At 39.3% G+C, this 20,448-nt stretch overlaps 1 protein-coding gene across 5 annotated transcripts in view; it reads right to left on the bottom strand.

Moving 5' to 3' along the window:
* Window positions 1–20,448, bottom strand: part of SEPTIN10 (septin 10) — a 112,454-nt gene that overhangs the window by 38,192 nt on the left and 53,814 nt on the right. For 4 of the 5 annotated variants that reach the window (XR_008995708.1, XM_036920469.2, XM_057496859.1 and 1 more), the window contains 2 exons: window positions 19,777–19,894; window positions 19,149–19,344 (listed from right to left, as the gene is read on the bottom strand). Coding sequence is in view for 4 of the 5 variants with exons in the window: in XM_036920469.2 (XP_036776364.2) it covers window positions 19,149–19,344; window positions 19,777–19,894 (314 nt within the window). In the remaining variant the exon portion in view is untranslated. The remainder of the gene's footprint in view (window positions 1–19,148; window positions 19,345–19,776; window positions 19,895–20,448) is intronic. The other variant, XM_057496857.1, reaches the window with a different exon arrangement.

Below are 20,448 nucleotides of genomic sequence, written 5' to 3'. Positions count from 1 at the left end.
CTTTTCATGGTGATAGGAATAGTTTGCAGAGCTGGGACAAGCGATGGCTGGAAGAACTTCCCTTCTTGTTGGTTTGTGGCCCTCCTCTCCTGGGAGAACAGCGACCTCTAGTGGCTTGTGCTGGGTAGCTGTGCACAGACAGGGCTTCTGCTTCCTGCCCGGCTGCTATGGAGTTTATCTCCGCTGTTGCTGTGGGCGTGGCCTGGCTTGGGCTGCTGCTCCAAAGTGGTGGAGTCCCATTGGAGGGGCAGCGGCCGGGAGGCTATTTATCTCCATAAGGGGCCTCCGTGCTCCCTGCAGCCCAGGGGATTAGGGTGCCCAGAGATTCCCGGATTCCCTACCTCTGGATTAAGTGTCCCGCCCTGCCCCTTTAAGACTTCCAAAAAGTGCTCGCCAAAACAAAACAGAAAAAAAAGAAAAAAATGGCCGCTCGCTTTTCTTTTGTCCTCTGGCGCCAGGCCTCTGGTACCCTCTCACCGTTCTTGCTGTCTTGTTTCCCTAGTATCCAGGCTCCCATGCACGCACTGTGTGGTCCGGATGGCTGGGGATGGGTGTTCAGCAGTTCTGGGCTCCGTCTCCCTCCCGCTCTGCCTACTCTTCTCCCGCTGGGAGCTCGGGGGAGGGGCGCTCGGGTCCCGCCGAGCCAGGGCTTGTATCTTACCCCCTTTACAAGGCACTGGGTTCTCGCAGGTGTGGATGTGGTCTGGATGTTGTCCTGTGTCCTCTGGTCTTTATTCTAGGAAGAGTTGTTGTCTTTGTTATATTTTCATAGATATATGTGGTTTTGGGAGGAGATTTCCGCTGCTCTACTCACGCCGCCATCTTGGCTCCACCCCTCATCACCTCTTTTAAACTCATAAAATACCTTTTTCTCCCCGTGCAGTTGGTAAGCAATGTGAGGACAGAGAGAGCATCTTAACCTCAGTGTCCTCACAGTGACTAGCCTTGAACATTATCAAATGGACTATTAGAAACACCATCCTTGAGAAACTGGTCTAATGTGACCCAACATGATTCCTTCCCCAAAGTAATAAAATACAAAAAATTTATCTATAAGTACATATTTAGCAAAGAAGGTTCTATTAATGACTAAAATATACAACCTATTTTTTATACCTAAGCAAATAGCCATAAATGTTCCTCTATCTGAATGTTCTACATTACGCTTGTCATAAATACAAACCACAAACAATTTCTGCTAAATAAATTATAGACCATTATTAGGTATTCTCCCACAGTAATTTGCTTGAGGTTTCCATTTTGAGTAAATTATGAACTCACTCTTCTGATGAACTGAAAGATACTGGCTTAAAATATAAAAATCACCTTCTTTAAAACATCAAAGTACTCAAAATGTGGTATGGGATTAACCAGCTCAAATCGAAGAAAGTGGAGACTGAGAGGTAAGCAGAGGACGAGGGTAGGGTCGGTACTGGGACATGCCCAGCCCGATGCGTGTTTCTGTAAGTAAAGTCTCACTGACATACTTGACCATTTGTTGACATATGTGCTGTGATGGCAGAGGCGAGGAGTTTGGGCATAGGCCATGCAAGCTGCAAGACCTGAGGTATTTACTATCTGGCCCTCCGCAAAAAAAATTTACCATCCTTTGCACTAAAAGCATCAATGCTAGTTGTATCCTGAGGCCACTTGTCAATCTAGCAGTCCTTGGGCTTTGCTTCTGAAGGACTTGTAGGACAAGAAGGAAGAAATCAAAGGCCAGGGACCATGAAGGTGGGAATCTACTAAGAGATCACCTTCCAAACTGAGCTGAGATCCTACAACCATACACCTTCAGGGAAAGAATGAACTGAAGTAAACCAGCCATTGCTCCCCAGTCCTGGAGCATCTGTACAGAAGGTGGCCCTGGCAATAAATGAAGCAGGGAAAAGAAATGGAGAAAAACCCCATCCTTTGTAAACCTGTGGCCACAGGGTCAGTCCTGACACACATCTGCTGCCCAGGTTCATGCTGCCTCTTTGACTCTGGGAACCCTAAGCCATGGAACAGGGTTAGGGACCCTGGGAGGATCAATGCCCAGAGGGCCCTAAAGCAAATCCAAGTCTGTTCAAAGGAGACATCTTCACCTTAGACCTGGAGTGTCTCTCTGCAAATACCCTGTTCAAACACCATGAAAACCAAAACAATGACCCAGCACATAAGAAAGACAAATCACAATGAGAGAGAACCACAGCAAAAAGCAAGCATTAGTAAATAATTACCATGTTAAATGCAAAAGGCTGAGAATCAATGAGAAATTGGAGCAAATTATATCAAAACCCAAAGAAAGGTAAATTATAAGAGCAGAGATTGATGAAATTTAAAATTAGAGGATCAATAAAGCCAAATTTGAAGACCAAATAAACTTTGTCAATGCTGATCAAAGAGAAAAGAAAATAAACACAAATAATATCTGAAGAGGAAAAACAGACATCATTACAGATGATGGACACAATAAATGAAACTAGGAGTATATCATCAACATTTTAAAGTAAATATATTTGAAAACTTGGATGAAATGAGCAGGTTCCTGGGAAACTGTAACTTACCACAACTGTCTCAAAACACAACTCTAAACTGTCCTATAATCACTGAAGAAAATTAGTAACTCAAATTCTCCAAAAACTCCAAGCCTATATGGTTTTATAGATGAATTCCACCACTCATTCCAGGAAAAAATAAGTCTAATCTTCCACACATTTTTTTTCCAGAAAGTAGAGTGAAAAAAACTACCCAAACTCATTTTAGAAACCTAACATAATCTTGTTTAAAAAAAAGGAGAGGAGGGGGCAGAAGATGGCGGCGTGAGTAGAGCAGCGGAAATCTCCTTCCAAAACAACATATATCTATGAAAATGTAACAAAGACAACCCTTCCTAGAATAAAGACCAGAGGACACAGGACAATATCCAGACCACATCCGCACCTGAGAGAACCCAGCGCCTCGCGAAGGGGGTAAGATACAAGCCCTGGCCCCGCGGGAGCCCAGCGCCCCTCCCCCCAGCTCCCGGAGGGAGAAGAACAGGCAGAGCGGGAGGGAGACGGAGCCCAGGACAGCCGAACACCCAGCCCCAGCCATCCGGGCCAGAGTGCAGGGCGCTCGATACTAGGAAAACAGGGCAGCAAGAACAGTGAGCAGGCACTGGAGGCTGGGCGACAGAGGGCATAAGAAAAGCGCGCGACCATTTTTTTTTTGCTTTTTTGCTGTTTTGTTTTGGCGAGCGCTTTTTGGAAGTCTTAAAGGGATAGGGACCCCAATACTAGGGAAACAGGGCAGAAAGACCGGTGAGCAGAGGCCTGAGGCTGGCACTGCAGAATAAAGAAAAACGAACGACCACCTTTTTTTTTTTTTTTTTCAATTAAAAACTTTTTTTTTTTTTTAATTAAAAAAATTTTTTTTTCTTTTTTTTTTTGGTGGGCATTGTTTTGTTTTGGCGGGTGCTTTTTGGAAGTCTTAAAGGGGCAGGGCGGGTCACTTAATCCAGAGGTAGGGAATCCGGGATCTCTGGGCACCCTAACCCCTGGGCTGCAGGGAGCAGGGAGGCCCCTTACGGAGATAAATAGCCTCCCAGCAGCTCCTGCTCCAACGCCACTCCACCATTTTGGAGTAGCTGCCCGAGCTAGGCCACGCCCACGGCAACAGCGGAGATTAACTCCATAGCAGCCGGGCAGGAAGCAGAAACCCTGTCTGCGCGCAGCTGCGCAGCACAAGCCACTAGAGGCCGCTGTTCTCCCAGGAGAGGAGGGATACAAACCAACAAGAAAGGAAGTCCTTCCAGCCGTCACTCGTTCCAGTCCTGCAGACTATTCCTATCACCATGAAAAGGCAAAGCTACAGGCAGACAAAGATCACAGAGACAACACCAGAGAAGGAGACAGACCTAACCAGTCTCCCTGAAAAAGAATTCAAAATAAGAATCATAAACATGCTGACAGAGATGCAGAGAAATACGCAAGAGAAATGGGATGAAGTCCGGAAGGAGATCACAGATGCCAGAAAGGAGATCGCAGAAATGAAACAAACTCTGGAAGGGTTTATAAGCAGAATGGATAGAATGCAAGAGGCCATTGATGGAATTGAAATCAGAGAACAGGAACGCATAGAAGCTGACATAGAGAGAGACAAAAGGATCTCCAGGAATGAAACAATATTAAGAGAACTGTGTGACCAATCCAAAAGGAACAATATCCGTATTATAGGGGTCCCAGAAGAAGAAGAGAGAGGAAAAGAGATGGAAAGTATCTTAGAAGAAATAATTGCTGAAAACTTCCCCACACTGGGGGAGGAAGTAATCGAACAGACCACGGAAATACACAGAACCCCCAACAGAAAGGATCCAAGAAGGGCAACACCAAGACACATAATAATTAAAATGGCAAAGATCAAGGACAAGGAAAGAGTGTTAAAGGCAGCTAGAGAGAAAAAGGTCACCTATAAAGGGAAACCCATCAGGCTAACATCAGATTTCTCAACAGAAACCCTACAGGCCAGAAGAGAATGGCATGATATATTTAATACAATGAAACAGAAGGGCCTTGAACCAAGGATACTGTATCCAGCACGACTATCATTCAAATATGACGGTGGGATTAAACAATTCCCAGACAAACAAAAGCTGAGGGAATTTGCTTTCCACAAACCACCTCTACAGAACATCTTACAGGGACTGCTCTAGATGGGAGCACTCCTAGAAGGAGCACAGCACAAAACACCCAACATATGAAGAATCGAGGAGGAGGAACAAGAAGGGAGAGAAGAAAAGAATCTCCAGATAGTGTATATAACAGCTCAATAAGCGAGCTAAGTTAGGCAGTAAGATACTAAAGAGGCTAACCTTAAACCTTTGGTAACCACGAATTTAAAGCCTGCAATGGCAATAAGTACATATCTTTCAATAGTCACCCTAAATGTTAATGGGTTGAATGCACCAATCAAAAGACACAGAGTAACAGAATGGATAAAAAAGCAAGACCCATCTATATGCTGCTTACAAGAAACTCACCTCAAACCCAAAGACATGTACAGACTAAAAGTCAAGGGATGGAAAAACATATTTCAAGCAAACAACAGTGAGAAGAAAGCAGGGGTTGCAGTACTAATATCAGACAAAATAGACTTCAAAACAAAGAAAGTAACAAGAGATAAAGAAGGACACTACATAATGATAAAGGGCTCAGTCCAACAAGAGGATATAACCATTATAAATATATATGCACCCAACACAGGAGCACCAGCATATGTGAAACAAATACTAACAGAACTAAAGGGGGATATAGACTGCAATGCATTCATTCTAGGAGACTTCAACACACCACTCACCCCAAAGGATAGATCCACTGGGCAGAAAATAAGTAAGGACACGGAAGCACTGAACAACACAGTAGAGCAGATGGACCTAATAGACATCTATAGAACTCTACATCCAAAAGCAGCGGGATATACATTCTTCTCAAGTGCACATGGAACATTCTCCAGAATAGACCACATACTAGGCCACAAAAAGAGCCTCAGAAAATTCCAAAAGATTGAAATCCTACCAACCAACTTTTCAGACCACAAAGGCATAAAACTAGAAATAAACTGTACAAAGAAACCAAAGAGGCTCACAAACACATGGAGGCTTAACAACACGCTCCTAAATAATCAATGGATCAATGACCAAATCAAAATGGAGATCCAGCAATATATGGAAACAAATGACAACAACAACACTAAGCCCCAACTTCTGTGGGACACAGCAAAAGCAGTCTTAAGAGGAAAGTATATAGCAATCCAAGCATATTTTAAAAAGGAAGAGCAATCCCAAATGAATGGTCTAATGTCACAATTATCGAAATTGGAAAAAGAAGAACAGATGAGGCCTAAGGTCAGCAGAAGGAGGGACATAATAAAGATCAGAGAAGAAATAAATAAAATTGAGAAGAATAAAACAATAGCAAAAATCAGTGAAACCAAGAGCTGGTTCTTCGAGAAAATAAACAAAATAGATAAGCCTCTAGCCACACTTATTAAGAAGAAAAGAGAGTCAACACAAATCAACAGTATCAGAAACGAGAAAGGAAAAATCACGACGGACCCCACGGAAATGCAAAGAATTATTGGAGAATACTATGAAAACCTATATGCTAACAAGCTGGGAAACCTAGGAGAAATGGACAACTTCCTAGAAAAATATAACCTTCCAAGACTGACCCAGGAAGAAACAGAAAATCTAAACAGACCAATTACCAGCAACGAAATTGAAGCGGTAATCAAAAAACTACCAAAGAACAAAACCCCCGGGCCAGATGGATTTACCTCGGAATTTTATCAGACATACAGGGAAGACATAATACCCATTCTCCTTAAAGTTTTCCAAAAAATAGAGGAGGAGGGGATACTCCCAAACTCATTCTATGAAGCTAACATCACCCTAATACCAAAACCAGGCAAAGACCCCACCAAAAAAGAAAGCTACAGACCAATATCCCTGATGAACGTAGATGCAAAAATACTCAACAAAATATTAGCAAACCGAATTCAAAAATACATCAAAAGGATCATACACCATGACCAAGTGGGATTCATCCCAGGGATGCAAGGATGGTACAACATTCGAAAGTCCATCAACATCATCAACCACATCAACAAAAAGAAAGACAAAAACCACATGATCATCTCCATAGATGCTGAAAAAGCATTTGACAAAGTTCAACATCCATTCATGTTAAAAACTCTCAGCAAAATGGGAATAGAGGGCAAGTACCTCAACATAATAAAGGCCATCTATGATAAACCCACAGCCAACATTATATTGAACAGCGAGAAGCTGAAAGCATTTCCTCTGAGATCGGGAACTAGATAGGGATGCCCACTCTCTCCACTGTTATTTAACATAGTACTGGAGGTCCTAGCCACGGCAATCAGACAAAATAAAGAAATACAAGGAATCCAGATTGGTAAAGAAGAAGTTAAACTGTCACTATTTGCAGATTACATGATACTGTACATAAAAAACCCTAAAGACTCCACCCCAAAACTACTAGAACTGATATCGGAATACAGCAAAGTTGCAGGATACAAAATCAACACACAGAAATCTGTGGCTTTCCTATATACTAACAATGAACCAACAGAAAGAGAAATCAGGAAAACAACTCCATTCACAATTGCATCAAAAAAAATAAAATACCTAGGAATAAACCTAACCAAAGAAGTGAAAGACTTATACTCTGAAAACTACAAGTCACTCTTAAGAGAAATTAAAGGGGACACTAACAGATGGAAACTCATCCCATGCTCGTGGCTAGGAAGAATTAATATCGTTAAAATGGCCATCCTGCCCAAAGCAATATACAGATTTGATGCAATCCCTATGAAACTACCAGCAACATTCTTCAATGAACTGGAACAAATAATTCAAAAATTCATATGGAAACACCAAAGACCCCGAATAGCCAAAGCAATCCTGAGAAAGAAGAATAAAGTAGGGGGGATCTCACTCCCCAACTTCAAGCTCTACTATAAAGCCATAGTAATCAAGACAATTTGGTACTGGCACAAGAGCAGAGCCACAGACCAATGGAACAGACTAGAGAATCCAGGCATTAACCCAGACATATATGGTCAATTAATATTTGATAAAGGAGCCATGGACATACAATGGCGAAATGACAGTCTCTTCAACAGGTGGTGCTGGCAAAACTGGACAGCTACATGTAGGAGAATGAAACTGGACCACTGTCTAACCCCATATACAAAAGTAAACTCAAAATGGATCAAAGACCTGAATGTAAGCCATGAAACCATTAAACTCTTGGAAGAAAACATAGGCAAAAACCTCTTAGACATAAACATGAGTGACCTCTTCTTGAACATATCTCCCCGGGCAAGGAAAACAACAGCAAAAATGAGTAAGTGGGACTATATTAAGCTGAAAAGCTTCTGTACAGCAAAAGACACCATCAATAGAACAAGAAGGATCTCTACAGTATGGGAGAATATATTTGAAAATGACACATCCGATAAAGGCTTGACGTCCAGAATATATAAGGAGCTCACACGCCTCAACAAACAAAAAACAAATAACCCAATTAAAAAATGGGCAGAGGAACTGAACACACAGTTCTCCAAAAAAGAAATACAGATGGCCAACAGACACATGAAAAGATGCTCCACATCGCTAATTATCAGAGAAATGCAAATTAAAACTACAATGAGGTATCACCTCACACCAGTAAGGATGGCTGCCATCCAAAAGACAAACAACAACAAATGTTGGCGAGGCTGTGGAGAAAGGGGAACCCTCCTACACTGCTGGTGGGAATGTAAACTAGTTCAACCATTGTGGAAAGCAGTATGGAGGTATATCAAAATGCTCAAAACAGACTTACCATTTGACCCAGGAATTGCACTCCTAGGAATTTACCCTAAGAACGCAGCAATCAAGTTTGAGAAAGACAGATGCACCCCTATGTTTATTGCAGCACTATTTACAATAGCCAAGAATTGGAAGCAACCTAAATGTCCATCAATAGATGAATGGATAAAGAAGATGTGGTACATATACACAATGGAATACTACTCAGCCATAAGAAAAGGGCAAATCCAATCATTTGCAGCAACATGGATGGAGCTGGAGGGTATTATGCTCAGTGAAACAAGCCAAGCGGAGAAAGAGAAATACCAAATGATTTCACTTATCTGTGGAATATAAGAACAAAGGAAAAACTGAAGGAACAAAACAGCAGCAGAATCACAGAACTCAAGAATGGACTAACAGGTACCAAAGGGAAAGGGACTGGGGAGGATGGGTGGGTAGGGAGGGATAAGGGGGGGAGAAGTAGAGGGTATTAAGATTAACATACATGGGGGGGTAGGAGAAAAGGGAGGGCTGTACAACACAGAGAAGGCAAGTAGTGATTCTACAACATTTTGCTATGCTGATGGACAGTGACTGTAAAGGGGTTTATAGGGGAGACCTGGTATAGGGGAGAGCCTAGTAAACATAATATTCGTCATGTAAGTGTAGATTAGTGATACAAAAAACAAAGCAAAAAAAAAAGAGGGCAGTTCCTGTGTGGTAACCTCCAACGAGTTCTACACAAGGGTATAAAGGGCATATAAAAGTGTAGGCAAAGGGTCTGTTTGTGTTTATACAGAGGATCAAAGCCTAATTGGGCTACCCCGAAAATGAAATAAGATACGATATGAAAAAGAACTTCCAACATCTTCACTCTCTGGAAGACTCATGCCAGAAGATGATCATCAAAAAACCCCAACAAAGACCCACGCACTGCTACAGCTTTAGATGCACTCATCCCACCAGTTCCTGGACTTGCCATGGGAATGAGGAAGGAGATATCTAAGCTGGCCTGTGCATACAGTAAAACAAATTTGACTGGATCTATACTGTTGGAACTCAACCAAGAATTTGGAGAAGTGCAAATTGTAGCGCTCCAAAATCTTACAACTACAGACTATTTACTGTTAAAAGAACATAAGGGATGTGAACATTCCCCAGGAATGGGTTGTTTTAATGTGTCTGATTTCTCTCAGACTGTTCAAGTTCAGTTGGACAATATCCACCATATCATAGATAAGTTTTCACAAATGCCTAAGGTGCCTAACTGGTTTTCTTGGTTTCACTGGAGATGGCTGGTAATTACAGGTATGCTTTGGTTATGTAACTATACTCCTATTATGTTAATGTGTGTGCGCAATTTAATTAGTAGTTTAAAACCTATACATGCTGAAGTTACTCTACAAGAAGATATGTCAAAGAAATAGTCAATCTTCCCATGTTTTCTTCCGTCTGCTACTTCTATAGCTTTTCTTCTTCCTTCCTAATTACAACCCTTAAATAGAATTCGTGCCTCATATCAAATTTACCGAGTATCATAACTCCTCCAAGGGGTAAAGATACCTCAAGACAAATGCTGGGCATAGAAGCCACAGGGCATAAATATGCAAAGAAGTAAAAAGCTAACCTTTTCAAACAATAAGGCTTCCCTCTCACTTACCAACTTCACATTTCCCTGTATGGCCCCGGAAGATGACTGGTTAGCCAGAGACGGGTAAGATTCCTCAAGGGAGGAACAACCTAAGACAGGCACAGTCGCAGGGGGGCTCATCAGGTGAGAAATTGGGGATCAACAGAGGTGAGGCTTAGAACCTCACCCCCCCTGTTCTGAGAGAAATCTTCTGCATACGTGGATGTTTTGTTGCCCTGGTCTGGCTTGGATTAACACATAGTCTACAGGCACACACCTGATCATCTACATTTGCTCTCTTACAACACTAAACTATGTTTTCTACCTTTATCTTGTATCTGCCTACCACTTCAGCATTTTATTAAAAATAATAATAATAAAGAGAGAAATGTGGTATCCACATATAAATCAAGTATAAAAACCAAATGAGTATTCATATTTGAACTGACTGTTTAGAGTTCATAATGCATGAGCAAAACTGAAAGTTTCTGTGATGACTGCCCTTGTACTGTTCACTATGAAACTTATTCATTATGTAAGAATTTGTTCTACATGTAAGAACTTGTTTGTTATGCCTCAGAAGATTGGAGACTGACGAAAATTGGGCTTGGGGTGGATTAATGATTGTGCATTGAGCATTGACTCCCCTATACAGAATTTTGTTGTCGTTAGCAACCATTTGATCAATAAATATGAGAGATGCCCTCACAAAAAAAAAAAAAAAAAAAAAAAAAAAGGACAGACTTCCAATGGTAAAATAAATAAGTAACCGGTATGTAATGTATAGCATAAGGAATATAGTCAAGATATTGTAACAGCTTGGTAGGGTGATAGCTGGAACCTAGAATTATGTATGTAAATGTTCTACCACTGTGTTATACACTTGAAACTAATGTAATGTAATACTGTGCGTCAACTACCCTTCAATAAAAAATAATTATTTAAAAAAAAAAAAAAAAAAAAGGAAAAAAAGGCAGTAAAGGAGGAAAATACAGGATAAAAAAAACCCCTCACTTACAAGCATAAGATGGAAAAATACTAAAAGGAAAAAGAATCAAATATAGCACAATATAAAAAGAATATCAAATGGTATCCATGATGGCAAGGTCTAATTTGCCAAAAGAAAAATCAGTTATTGTAGTTCACCTTATTAAAAGATTAAAGGAGATAAATTACCATCTTCTCCAGAGAATGCAAAAAAAAAAACCCGTAAAAGTACATATTCAAGATTTAAAAAAACAACTCATACTAATAATAAAGGAACTTCCTTATTATAATTAAAAAAGAGAAAGTTAGCAACATGGTAAAACTGAATTTTCCCTTTGGAGTCAGAAAAAGCAAGGATGCCCACTAACACTGCTGACTGTCCAGCAAAATTCTGTAAGCCCTGCCCAGTGCAATCAGGTATTAAAAATGAAAGAAAGAAAAATAAAAACTACCATCCCAGCTACCAACTGGGACTGGATTTATCCTCCTACCTTAAACAAGTAGAAACTGGGACAAAATATGCTAATAAATGTTTTTAAACATCAGACAACAGGCAGCATAAAACTGTAATCACTGAGAAACAGAAATAAATGAGGGGCTCAGGCTTTTGTCCTAAGCAAGATAGTAGGAGACAAGTTTCCAGGACCCAGACAGGAGAGCTCAGGGCCTGTCCGACTCACTGAGATGAGGAGACAGAGGCCGGAGCCCAGACAGGCCAAAGCAACTAGGATTTCTAGGGTAGAAAGGAGAGAAGGCAGCTGGAGACTGAAGGGGGTCCCTGCCAGCCCCTGGTGGAGCACTGATCTGTACAGGCATATGAGGAAAGTAACCCAGGATCAGAAAGTAACCAATTTCCTATTACAGTCATGGGTAGGGTTTTACAAAACTATACATTTGACAAAATTAGAGGAACTGTACACTTAAAAAGTCAGTGCATTTTATTTATCCTATGTAAATTATACATCAATAATACTTATTTAAAAAGGAAGACACAAAAAACTAGAAAGGAAGAAATAGAAACATTATTTGTACATAATGCTATTACATACACAGAAAATCTATACAAATTTAGAGATGAATTATTTACAAATTCTGCTATATGCAAAGCTAATTATATTTCTATAAAGCAAATAGAAAATGAAATATTTTAAAAAGATACCATTTATATAAAAAATGTCAAATATCTAAAAAGAAATTTAACTAAAGTGTATAAGATCTCTCTATAGAAATTATAAAGAAGTTAATAAGATTTAAAGCAACAGGGGATTAAAGATGGCAGTGTGAGAGGTGAGACAAAGACCTCCTCCTAAAACCACATATAATACGAAAATATAATTAATACAACTAATCCTGAAAGAGCAATAGGAAAGAAGGCTGCACCAGGCTGCATACACTTGGAAAAAAGAGCAGAACTCATGGAACAGGGTAATGTACCAAAGTTGTGACCTGGTGGGACCCAAGCCCTTCCCCCACCCCAGCTCACTGGCAGGAGGAAGAGAAACAGAGCTGGGAGGGAGTGGACGCCTTGGAACTGCTGAACACCTAGCCCTGGAGATCTGCTCTGGGAGCACGAACCGACATTGCATTGTGCTCTGGTGATCAGTGGGGATGGAAAGCTAAGACAGGTGGAATACCTGGAGAGAAGGATATTCCAGTTGTTTGTGGAAAACAGGAATTCATAACTGGCTGATCTGGGCGGGCAGTCTGAGAGACTTCCTAACAGTGAGAGGGCTGCTGAAGGAGCAAGGATTGCACAGAGCTTACTGCTCAGGAGAAAGGACAGGTAGACAAAATTGTCTGGGTGCACTCTGCCCAGCAGGTTGGGAGCTTAAATGATCTTCAGGCACTCCATCACCATGGCTGGCTACGCAGCTCCAAGGCCCCCCACCATGATACGCAGCCTGCTGTGTCTTCCTCCCGGCTAGCCTGCACCTGGTTTGCAAACTGGCAGCCCCTGCCCTGGTGTCAGGTCAGCCATAGGGGAGCCCTGCCTATGGCAGCTACAAACACAAAGCACAGAGGCTTACACCTGTGTGTTCGGCCCACTGGTTCTGGCAGTGGAGACAGGCGTAACAGCCAGGAAACAGGAAACAGCTCTTTCTTCCCCCAGGCACCAGCATCACTCACCTGCAACCCCCGACATTGCTCCAGGGGCTGAGCAGCTCCACAAACTGGAGCTTCTGGGCACTAGAGGGTGCCACATTCAAACATGAAACATTAAAGGAACCTGGTTCAAAGCAAAATCTCAACACCAGAAAAAGGACTGAATTAATAAATCTTCCTGAAAGAGATTTCAAAATAAAAATCATTAACATGCTAATGGAGGTACAGAAAAATATTCAAGAATGCAGGAATGAATTCTGGTCGGAGATCCAATCATTGAAGAGCACAATGGAGGGTATTAAAAGCAGGTTGGGTACGGTGGAGGAGACGATAAATGAAATAGAAACCAGAGAAGAGAAAATACAAAGAAGCTGAGGTACAGAGAGAAAAAAGGATCTCTAGGAATGAAAGAGTACTGAGAGAACTGTGTGACCAATCCAAACGGAACAATATTTGCATTATAGGAATACCAGAAGAAGAAGAAGAGAGAAAAAGGGATAGAAAGTGTCTTTGAGGAGGTAATTGCTGAAAATGTCCCCAGTTTGGGGAAGGAGATAGTCTCTCAGGCCATGGAGGTGCACAGATCTCACAACATAAGGGACCCAAGGAGGACAACACCAAGACATACAGTAATTAAAATGGCAAGATCAAGGATAAGGACAGACTATTAAAAGCAGCCAAAGAGACAAATAAGAACACATACAAAGGAAAAACGATCAGGCTATCATCGGACTTCTCAGCAGAAACCCTACAGGCAAGAAGGGAGTGGCATGATATATTTAATGCAATGAAGCAGAAGGGCCTCGAATCAAGAATAATTTATCCAGGAAGATTCTCATTTAAATTTGAAGGGGGGAATTAAACAATTTCCAGATAAGCAAGCACTGAGAGAATTTAGCTCCCACAAACCATCTCTACAACGTATTTTGGAGGCACTGCTAATTGATGCAAGTGTTCCTAAGGTTAAATAGCTGTGTCACCAGAGGTAATAAAAAGGGATAGACAAAGAGTACAGAATATGATACCTAATATAAACAATGGAGGAGGAAAAAAAGGAGGGAGAAAAAAAAGAACCTTTGGATCGTGTTTGTAATAGCATACTGAGTTAAGTTAGAATATTAGATAGGAAGGAACTTACCCTTGAACCTTTGGTAACCATGAATCTAAAGCCTGCAATGGCAATAAGAACATACCTATCAATAATCACCCTAAATGTAAATGGTCTGAATGCACCAATCGAAAGATACAGTCACTGAATGGATAAAAAAACAAGACCCAACTATATGCTGCCTACAAGAGACTCACTTCAAATCCAAAATACACACACTAAAAGTGAAGGGATGGAAAAAGATATTTCATGCAACTAACAGGGAGAAAAAAGCAGGTGTTGCAGTACTTGTATCAGACAAAATACATTTTAAAAGAAAGAAAATCACAAGAGACAAAGAAGGGCATTACATAATAATAAAGGGGTCAATCCAACAAGAGGATATAACTATAATAAATATCTGTGAACCCAACACAGGAGCACCTACATATGTGAAACAAATACTAACAGAATGAAAAGGGGAAATAGAATGCAATGCATTCATTCTAGGAGACTTCAACACTCCACTCACTCTGAAGGACAAAACAACTGGACAGAAAATAAGTAAGGACACAGAGGCACTGAACAACACATCAGAATGGATGGACCTAACAGACATCTACAAAACTCTCAACCCAAAAACAACAGGATAAACATTCTTCTCAAGTGCACATAGAACATTTTCAAGAGTAGATCATATACTAGGCCACAAAAACAGCCTCAGTAAATTCAGAAATACTGAAATTATAACAACCAACTTCTCAGAACTCAAGGGTGTGAAAGTAGAAATAAATTACGCAAAGAAAAGAAAAAAGCCTACAAACACATGGAGGCTTAACAACATGGTCCTAAATTACCAATGGATCAATGACCAAATAAAAACAGAGATCAAGCAATATATGGAGACAAATGACAACAATAATTCAACAACGCAAAACCTGTGGGATGCAGCGAAGGCGGTGCTAAGAGGGAATTATATTGCGATACAGGCCTACCTCAGGAAAGAACAACAATCCGATATGAACAGTCTAAACTCATAATTAATGAAACAAGAAAAAGAAGAACAAATGAGGCCCAAAGTCAGTAGAAGGAGGGATATAATAAAGATTAGAGCAGAAATAAATAAAATTGAGAAGCATACAACAATAGAAAGAATCAATGAAAGGAAGAGCTGCTTCTTCGAGAAAATAAACAAAATAAATAAACCTCTAGCCAGACTTATCAAGACAAAGAGAGTCTACACACATAAACAGAATCAGAAATGAAAAAGGAAACATCACTACAGATACCACAGAAATACAAAGAATTATTAGAGAATACTATGAAAAATTATATGTTATCAAACTGGATAACATAGAAGAAATAGGCAACTTTCTAGAAAAATACAATCTTCCAAGGCTGACCCAGAAAGAAATAGAAAATCTGAACAGACCAATTACTAGCAATGAAATTGAACTGGTAACCATAAAACTACCTAAGAACAAAATTCCTAGACCGGATGACTTCGCTCCTGAATTTTATCAAACATTTAATGAAGAGCTAATACCCATCCCCCATAAAGTTTTCCAAAAAGTAGAAGAGGAAGGAATACTTCAAAACTCATTCTATGAGGCCAGCATCACTCTAATACCAAAACCAGGCAAAGACACCACAAATAAAATTACAGAACAATATTCCTGATGAATAAAAATACTCAACAAAATATTAGCAAACCAAATTCAAAAATACATAAAAAAATCACCCATCATGATCAAGTGAGACTTATTCCAGGGATGCAAGGATGGCACAACATTAGAAAATCCATCAACATCATCCACCACATCAACAAAAAGAAGGACAAAAACACATCATCATCTCCATAGATGCTGAAAAAAGCATTTGACAAAATTCAACATCCATTCATGATAAAAACTCTCAACAAAATGGGTATACAGGGCAAATACCTCCATATAATAAAGGCCATATATGACAAACCCACAGCCAACATAATACTTAACAGCGAGAAGCTGAAAGCCTTTCCTTTAAGATTGGTAACAAGACAAGGATGCCCACTCTCCCCACTTTTATTCAACATAGTTCTGGAGGTACTCGCCATGGCAATCAGACAAAACAAAGAAATAAAAGGCATCCAGATTGGTAAAGAAGAAGTTAAACTATCACTGTTTGCAAATGACATGCATTGTACATAAAAAACCCTAAAGAATCCACTCCAAAACTACTATATCTAATATCTGAATTCAGCAACATTGCAGGATACAAAATTAATGCACAGAAATCTCTTGCACTCCTATACACTTATGATGAACTAACAGAAAGAGAAATCAGGAAAAGAGTTCCATTCACAATTATATCAAAAAGAATAAAATACCTAGGAATAAGCCTAATGAAGGAAGTGAAAGACCTATACACTGAAAACTACAAGACACTTGTAAGAGAAATTAATGAAGATACCAATAAAATGAAACACATTCCGTGCTCATGGATGGAAAGAATTAATATTGTCAAAATGGCCATCCTGTATAGAGCAATCTACAGAGTCAATGCAATTTCTTTCAAAATACCAACAGCATTCTTCAGTGAACTAAAGAAAATAATTCTAAAATTCACATGGAACCACAAAAGACCCCAAATAGACAAAGCAATCCTGAGAAGGAAGAATAAAGCTGGGGGCATTATGCTCCCCAACTCAAGCTCTACTACAAAGCCACAGTAATCAAGACAGTTTGGTACTGGCACAAGAACAGACCCATAGACCAATGAAACAGACTAGAGAGCCCAGATATAAACCCAAGTATATATGGTCAATTTATATATGATAAAGGAGCCATGGACATACAATGGGGAAATGACAGCCTCTTCAACAGCTGGTGTTGGCAAAACTGGACAGCTACATGTAAGAGAATGAAACTGGCTTATTGTCTAACCCCATACACAAAAGTAAACTCAAAATGGATCAAAGACCTGAATATAAGTTATGAAACTATAAAACTCTTAGGAAAAAACATAAAAAACATAGGCAAAAATCTCCTGAATATAAACATGAGAAACTTTTTTCTGAATGTACCTCCTAGAGCAAGGGAAACAAAAGCAAAAATGAACACACGGGACTACATCAAACTTAATAGCTTCTGTACAGCAAAGGTCACCATCAACATAACAATAAGGCACCCTACAGTATGGGAGAATATATTTGTAAATGACATGTGTGACAAGGGGTTAACATCCAAAATATTTAAAGAACTCACACACCTCAACACCCAAAAAGAAAATAACCTGATTAGAAAATGGGCAAAGGATATGAACAATTATCCGAAGAAGAAATTCAGATGGCCAACAGGCACATGAAAAGATGCTCCACATTACTAATTATCAGGGAAATGCAAATAAAAACCACAATGACATATCACCTCATACCAATTAGGATGGCCAGTATTGAAAAGACTAAGAACGCAAATGCTGGTGAGGATGTGGAGAAAGGGTAACCCTCCTACACTGCCCGTGGGAATGTAAGCTAGTTCAACCATTGTGGAAACAATATGGAGGTTCCTCAAAAGACTAAAAATAGAAATACCATTTGACCCAGGAATTCCACTCCTAGGAATTTACCCAAAGAATATAATCTCTCAGATTCAAAAAGACATATGTGCCCCTATGTTTATTGCAGCACTATTTATAATCGCTAAGATATGGAAGCAACCTAAGTGTCCATCAGTAGATGAATGCATAAAGAAGAGGTGGTACATATACACAACGGAATACTACTCAGCCATAAGAAAGAAACAGATTCTACAATTTGCAACAGCATGGATGGAGGAGGATACTATGCTCAGTGAAATAAGCCAGGTTGAGAAAGACAAGTACCAAATGATTTCTCTCATTCATGGAGTATAACAACAAAGCAAAATTGAAGGAACAAAACAGCAACAGGCTCACAGACTCCCAGAAGGAACTAGTAGTTACCAAAGGGGATGGTGTGGGAGGGCAGGTGGGGAGGGAGAAGGGGATTCAGGCGTGTTTATGATTGGCACACATGGTGTGGCGGGGATCAGGAGGAAGACAGTGTAGCACAGAGAAGGCAAATAGTGACTCTGTGGCATCTTACTATATTGATGGGCAGTGACTGCAATGGGGTACGGAGGGGACATGATAATGGGTGAGTATAGTAACCACATTGTTTTTTCATGTGAAATCTTCATAAGAGTGTATATCAATAATACCTTAATATAAAATAAATAAATAAAATAAAATAATAAAATAAAATAAAATAAAATGATTTAAAGCAACAGGTCATAGGACTTTGCCTCTGCCACTAAGCTTCTTAGAAAGTTCTCACATAGTTCTTGAAATTTAAAGAACACACAACTGTGCTAAAAAGGCTCACATGTGTCATAAAGTCAATCATGCAAAATATTTTCCCTCTAAGGCAAACCTCAGCAAACTAGGAAATTAATAAAAACAATACAAACATTTCAAAAAGGAAAAAGAACAAAAAGTTATTGTTTTACCCCAATCCACTTCCCCTTTAATAGTTTTAAGTTTCACATAGAATCTGTTATCAATCTTTATATCCTGAGAAATAATGACATAACATGAAATAAAAATTTCATTATCAAATCTCTCCTGCATTGCTTAATAATGCATGTGTCTAATTTGGTTAGAATTTCACAAAAAACATCATGTGCCACAGATTTGACCATTATATTGCCATTGTATGTCTTGGTTTTCTTCCTCAATAAGAGAAGTCCTACCTGAATTAGTAAAGTACTCAATACACACTGAATAGACATATGAGGAAATCAACTATTTTGCTGAAATACACATTTTAATATCAAATTATTCTAAATAAACTAGACAACTGGATAGAAAAACATAAATTTGTTAAAAATGTCTGGGAGGAAAGGTATGGTTTCTACAGAAGAAAGTCAAATCATAGCCTCTAGGGAAAGAAGGTGTAAGTCCTAAAATAAGAAAGACATGTTTTATTACTAGAAAACACTTACCTGTCTTCTTTGTTTATTTGGTCACCAAATCCTACTGTATTCACAATGGTCAGTGTCAGTTGAACATTACTTTCCTGGAGGTCATATGTCTGAGCCTCTAGTCTAACGTTTGAGTAAAAATGTGAGGATTCCTGGTCTTCAAAATTAGTATTAAACATTGTGTCCATCAGTGTTGATTTTCCAATTCCAGTCTCCCCTGAAGGAAACAAAGGTACATCTTCACAGGCACACAAGATGGATGAGGAAAAAAACTTACAGTGGTTTTAAGGAACCCAAATATTTCAAGTATGTCAAAGTCTGTGTTGTCCATGAAAGACATACATGCTAAGACTGGTCCACTGAGTAATTAGCAGAGCATTAAAAAAACCTCATCCTAGTAATAAAGGAACTTCCTTATTCTAACTCAAAAAGAAAAATGTTTGCTAAGTTACTCAGTACTCTGAAGAAAGTATTGAAATATTTAAAGAAGAAACAAAATTAAAGTAGTACAGCTAAGAAAAAATAACTGATAAAATTTAAATAACAGAAAAAAAAATCTGTGATCATGATTTCAAAATTGATGATGTGGGTATCACACTGCTAATAAGATGAGGTGAGCAGGGGTACTACAAGGGAGAGTGGCCCTTACCCACACAGAGAATATTAAAACAGAAGCCTTGCTGAATGGATCTGTTCACCAGCTGATCAGGCAAATTCTCAAAACCAACATGGCCAGACATAATTAAAGAACGAACATTTTCTTTTTGCTGAAAGGAAACAAAAACACAGCAACAATTTAAAAAATTTCTACTAGATTAGAATATAGGCACATTTGAAAAGATAAATATAATTTACCAAAGAAACTAAAAAAGATGTTATGATTATTATACTCCCCCACTTTGGGAAACAGATGGGTAGTTTCTTATCAAGTTAAATACACACTTACTATACAACCAAAACCCCATTTGTAGGCACAAAAGAAAAATAAAAACATGCATACACACAACAACTTATGAATGCATATTCATAGCAGCTTTACTACAAAAATCATCAAAAACTGGTAACAACCAGATGTCCAACAACTGGCGAATGCATAAATAAACTGCAGTAATCTGTACAATGGAATATGTAACTACTGAGACATACCACCACATGATAAATCTCAAAACTAAGTATCCAAACAGGGATTTATGTACTACTTTTTTTTTTAGGTTAAAAAGAAAAAGATATATTTTTCCATATTTTCTCAAATATAGTGAATATAGGTAAAAATGACTCAAAGTGTAGTAACAGCCTACTAGAAGTAGTCCCCATTGGGTGT

The sequence above is a fragment of the Manis pentadactyla genome, chromosome 2 (assembly GCF_030020395.1).
Source record: "Manis pentadactyla isolate mManPen7 chromosome 2, mManPen7.hap1, whole genome shotgun sequence".
In the NCBI taxonomy this organism is placed as follows: Eukaryota; Metazoa; Chordata; class Mammalia; order Pholidota; family Manidae; genus Manis; species Manis pentadactyla.
The sequence above is the reverse complement of the archived record's forward strand: the minus strand, read 5'-3'. Positions and strand labels throughout refer to the sequence as shown.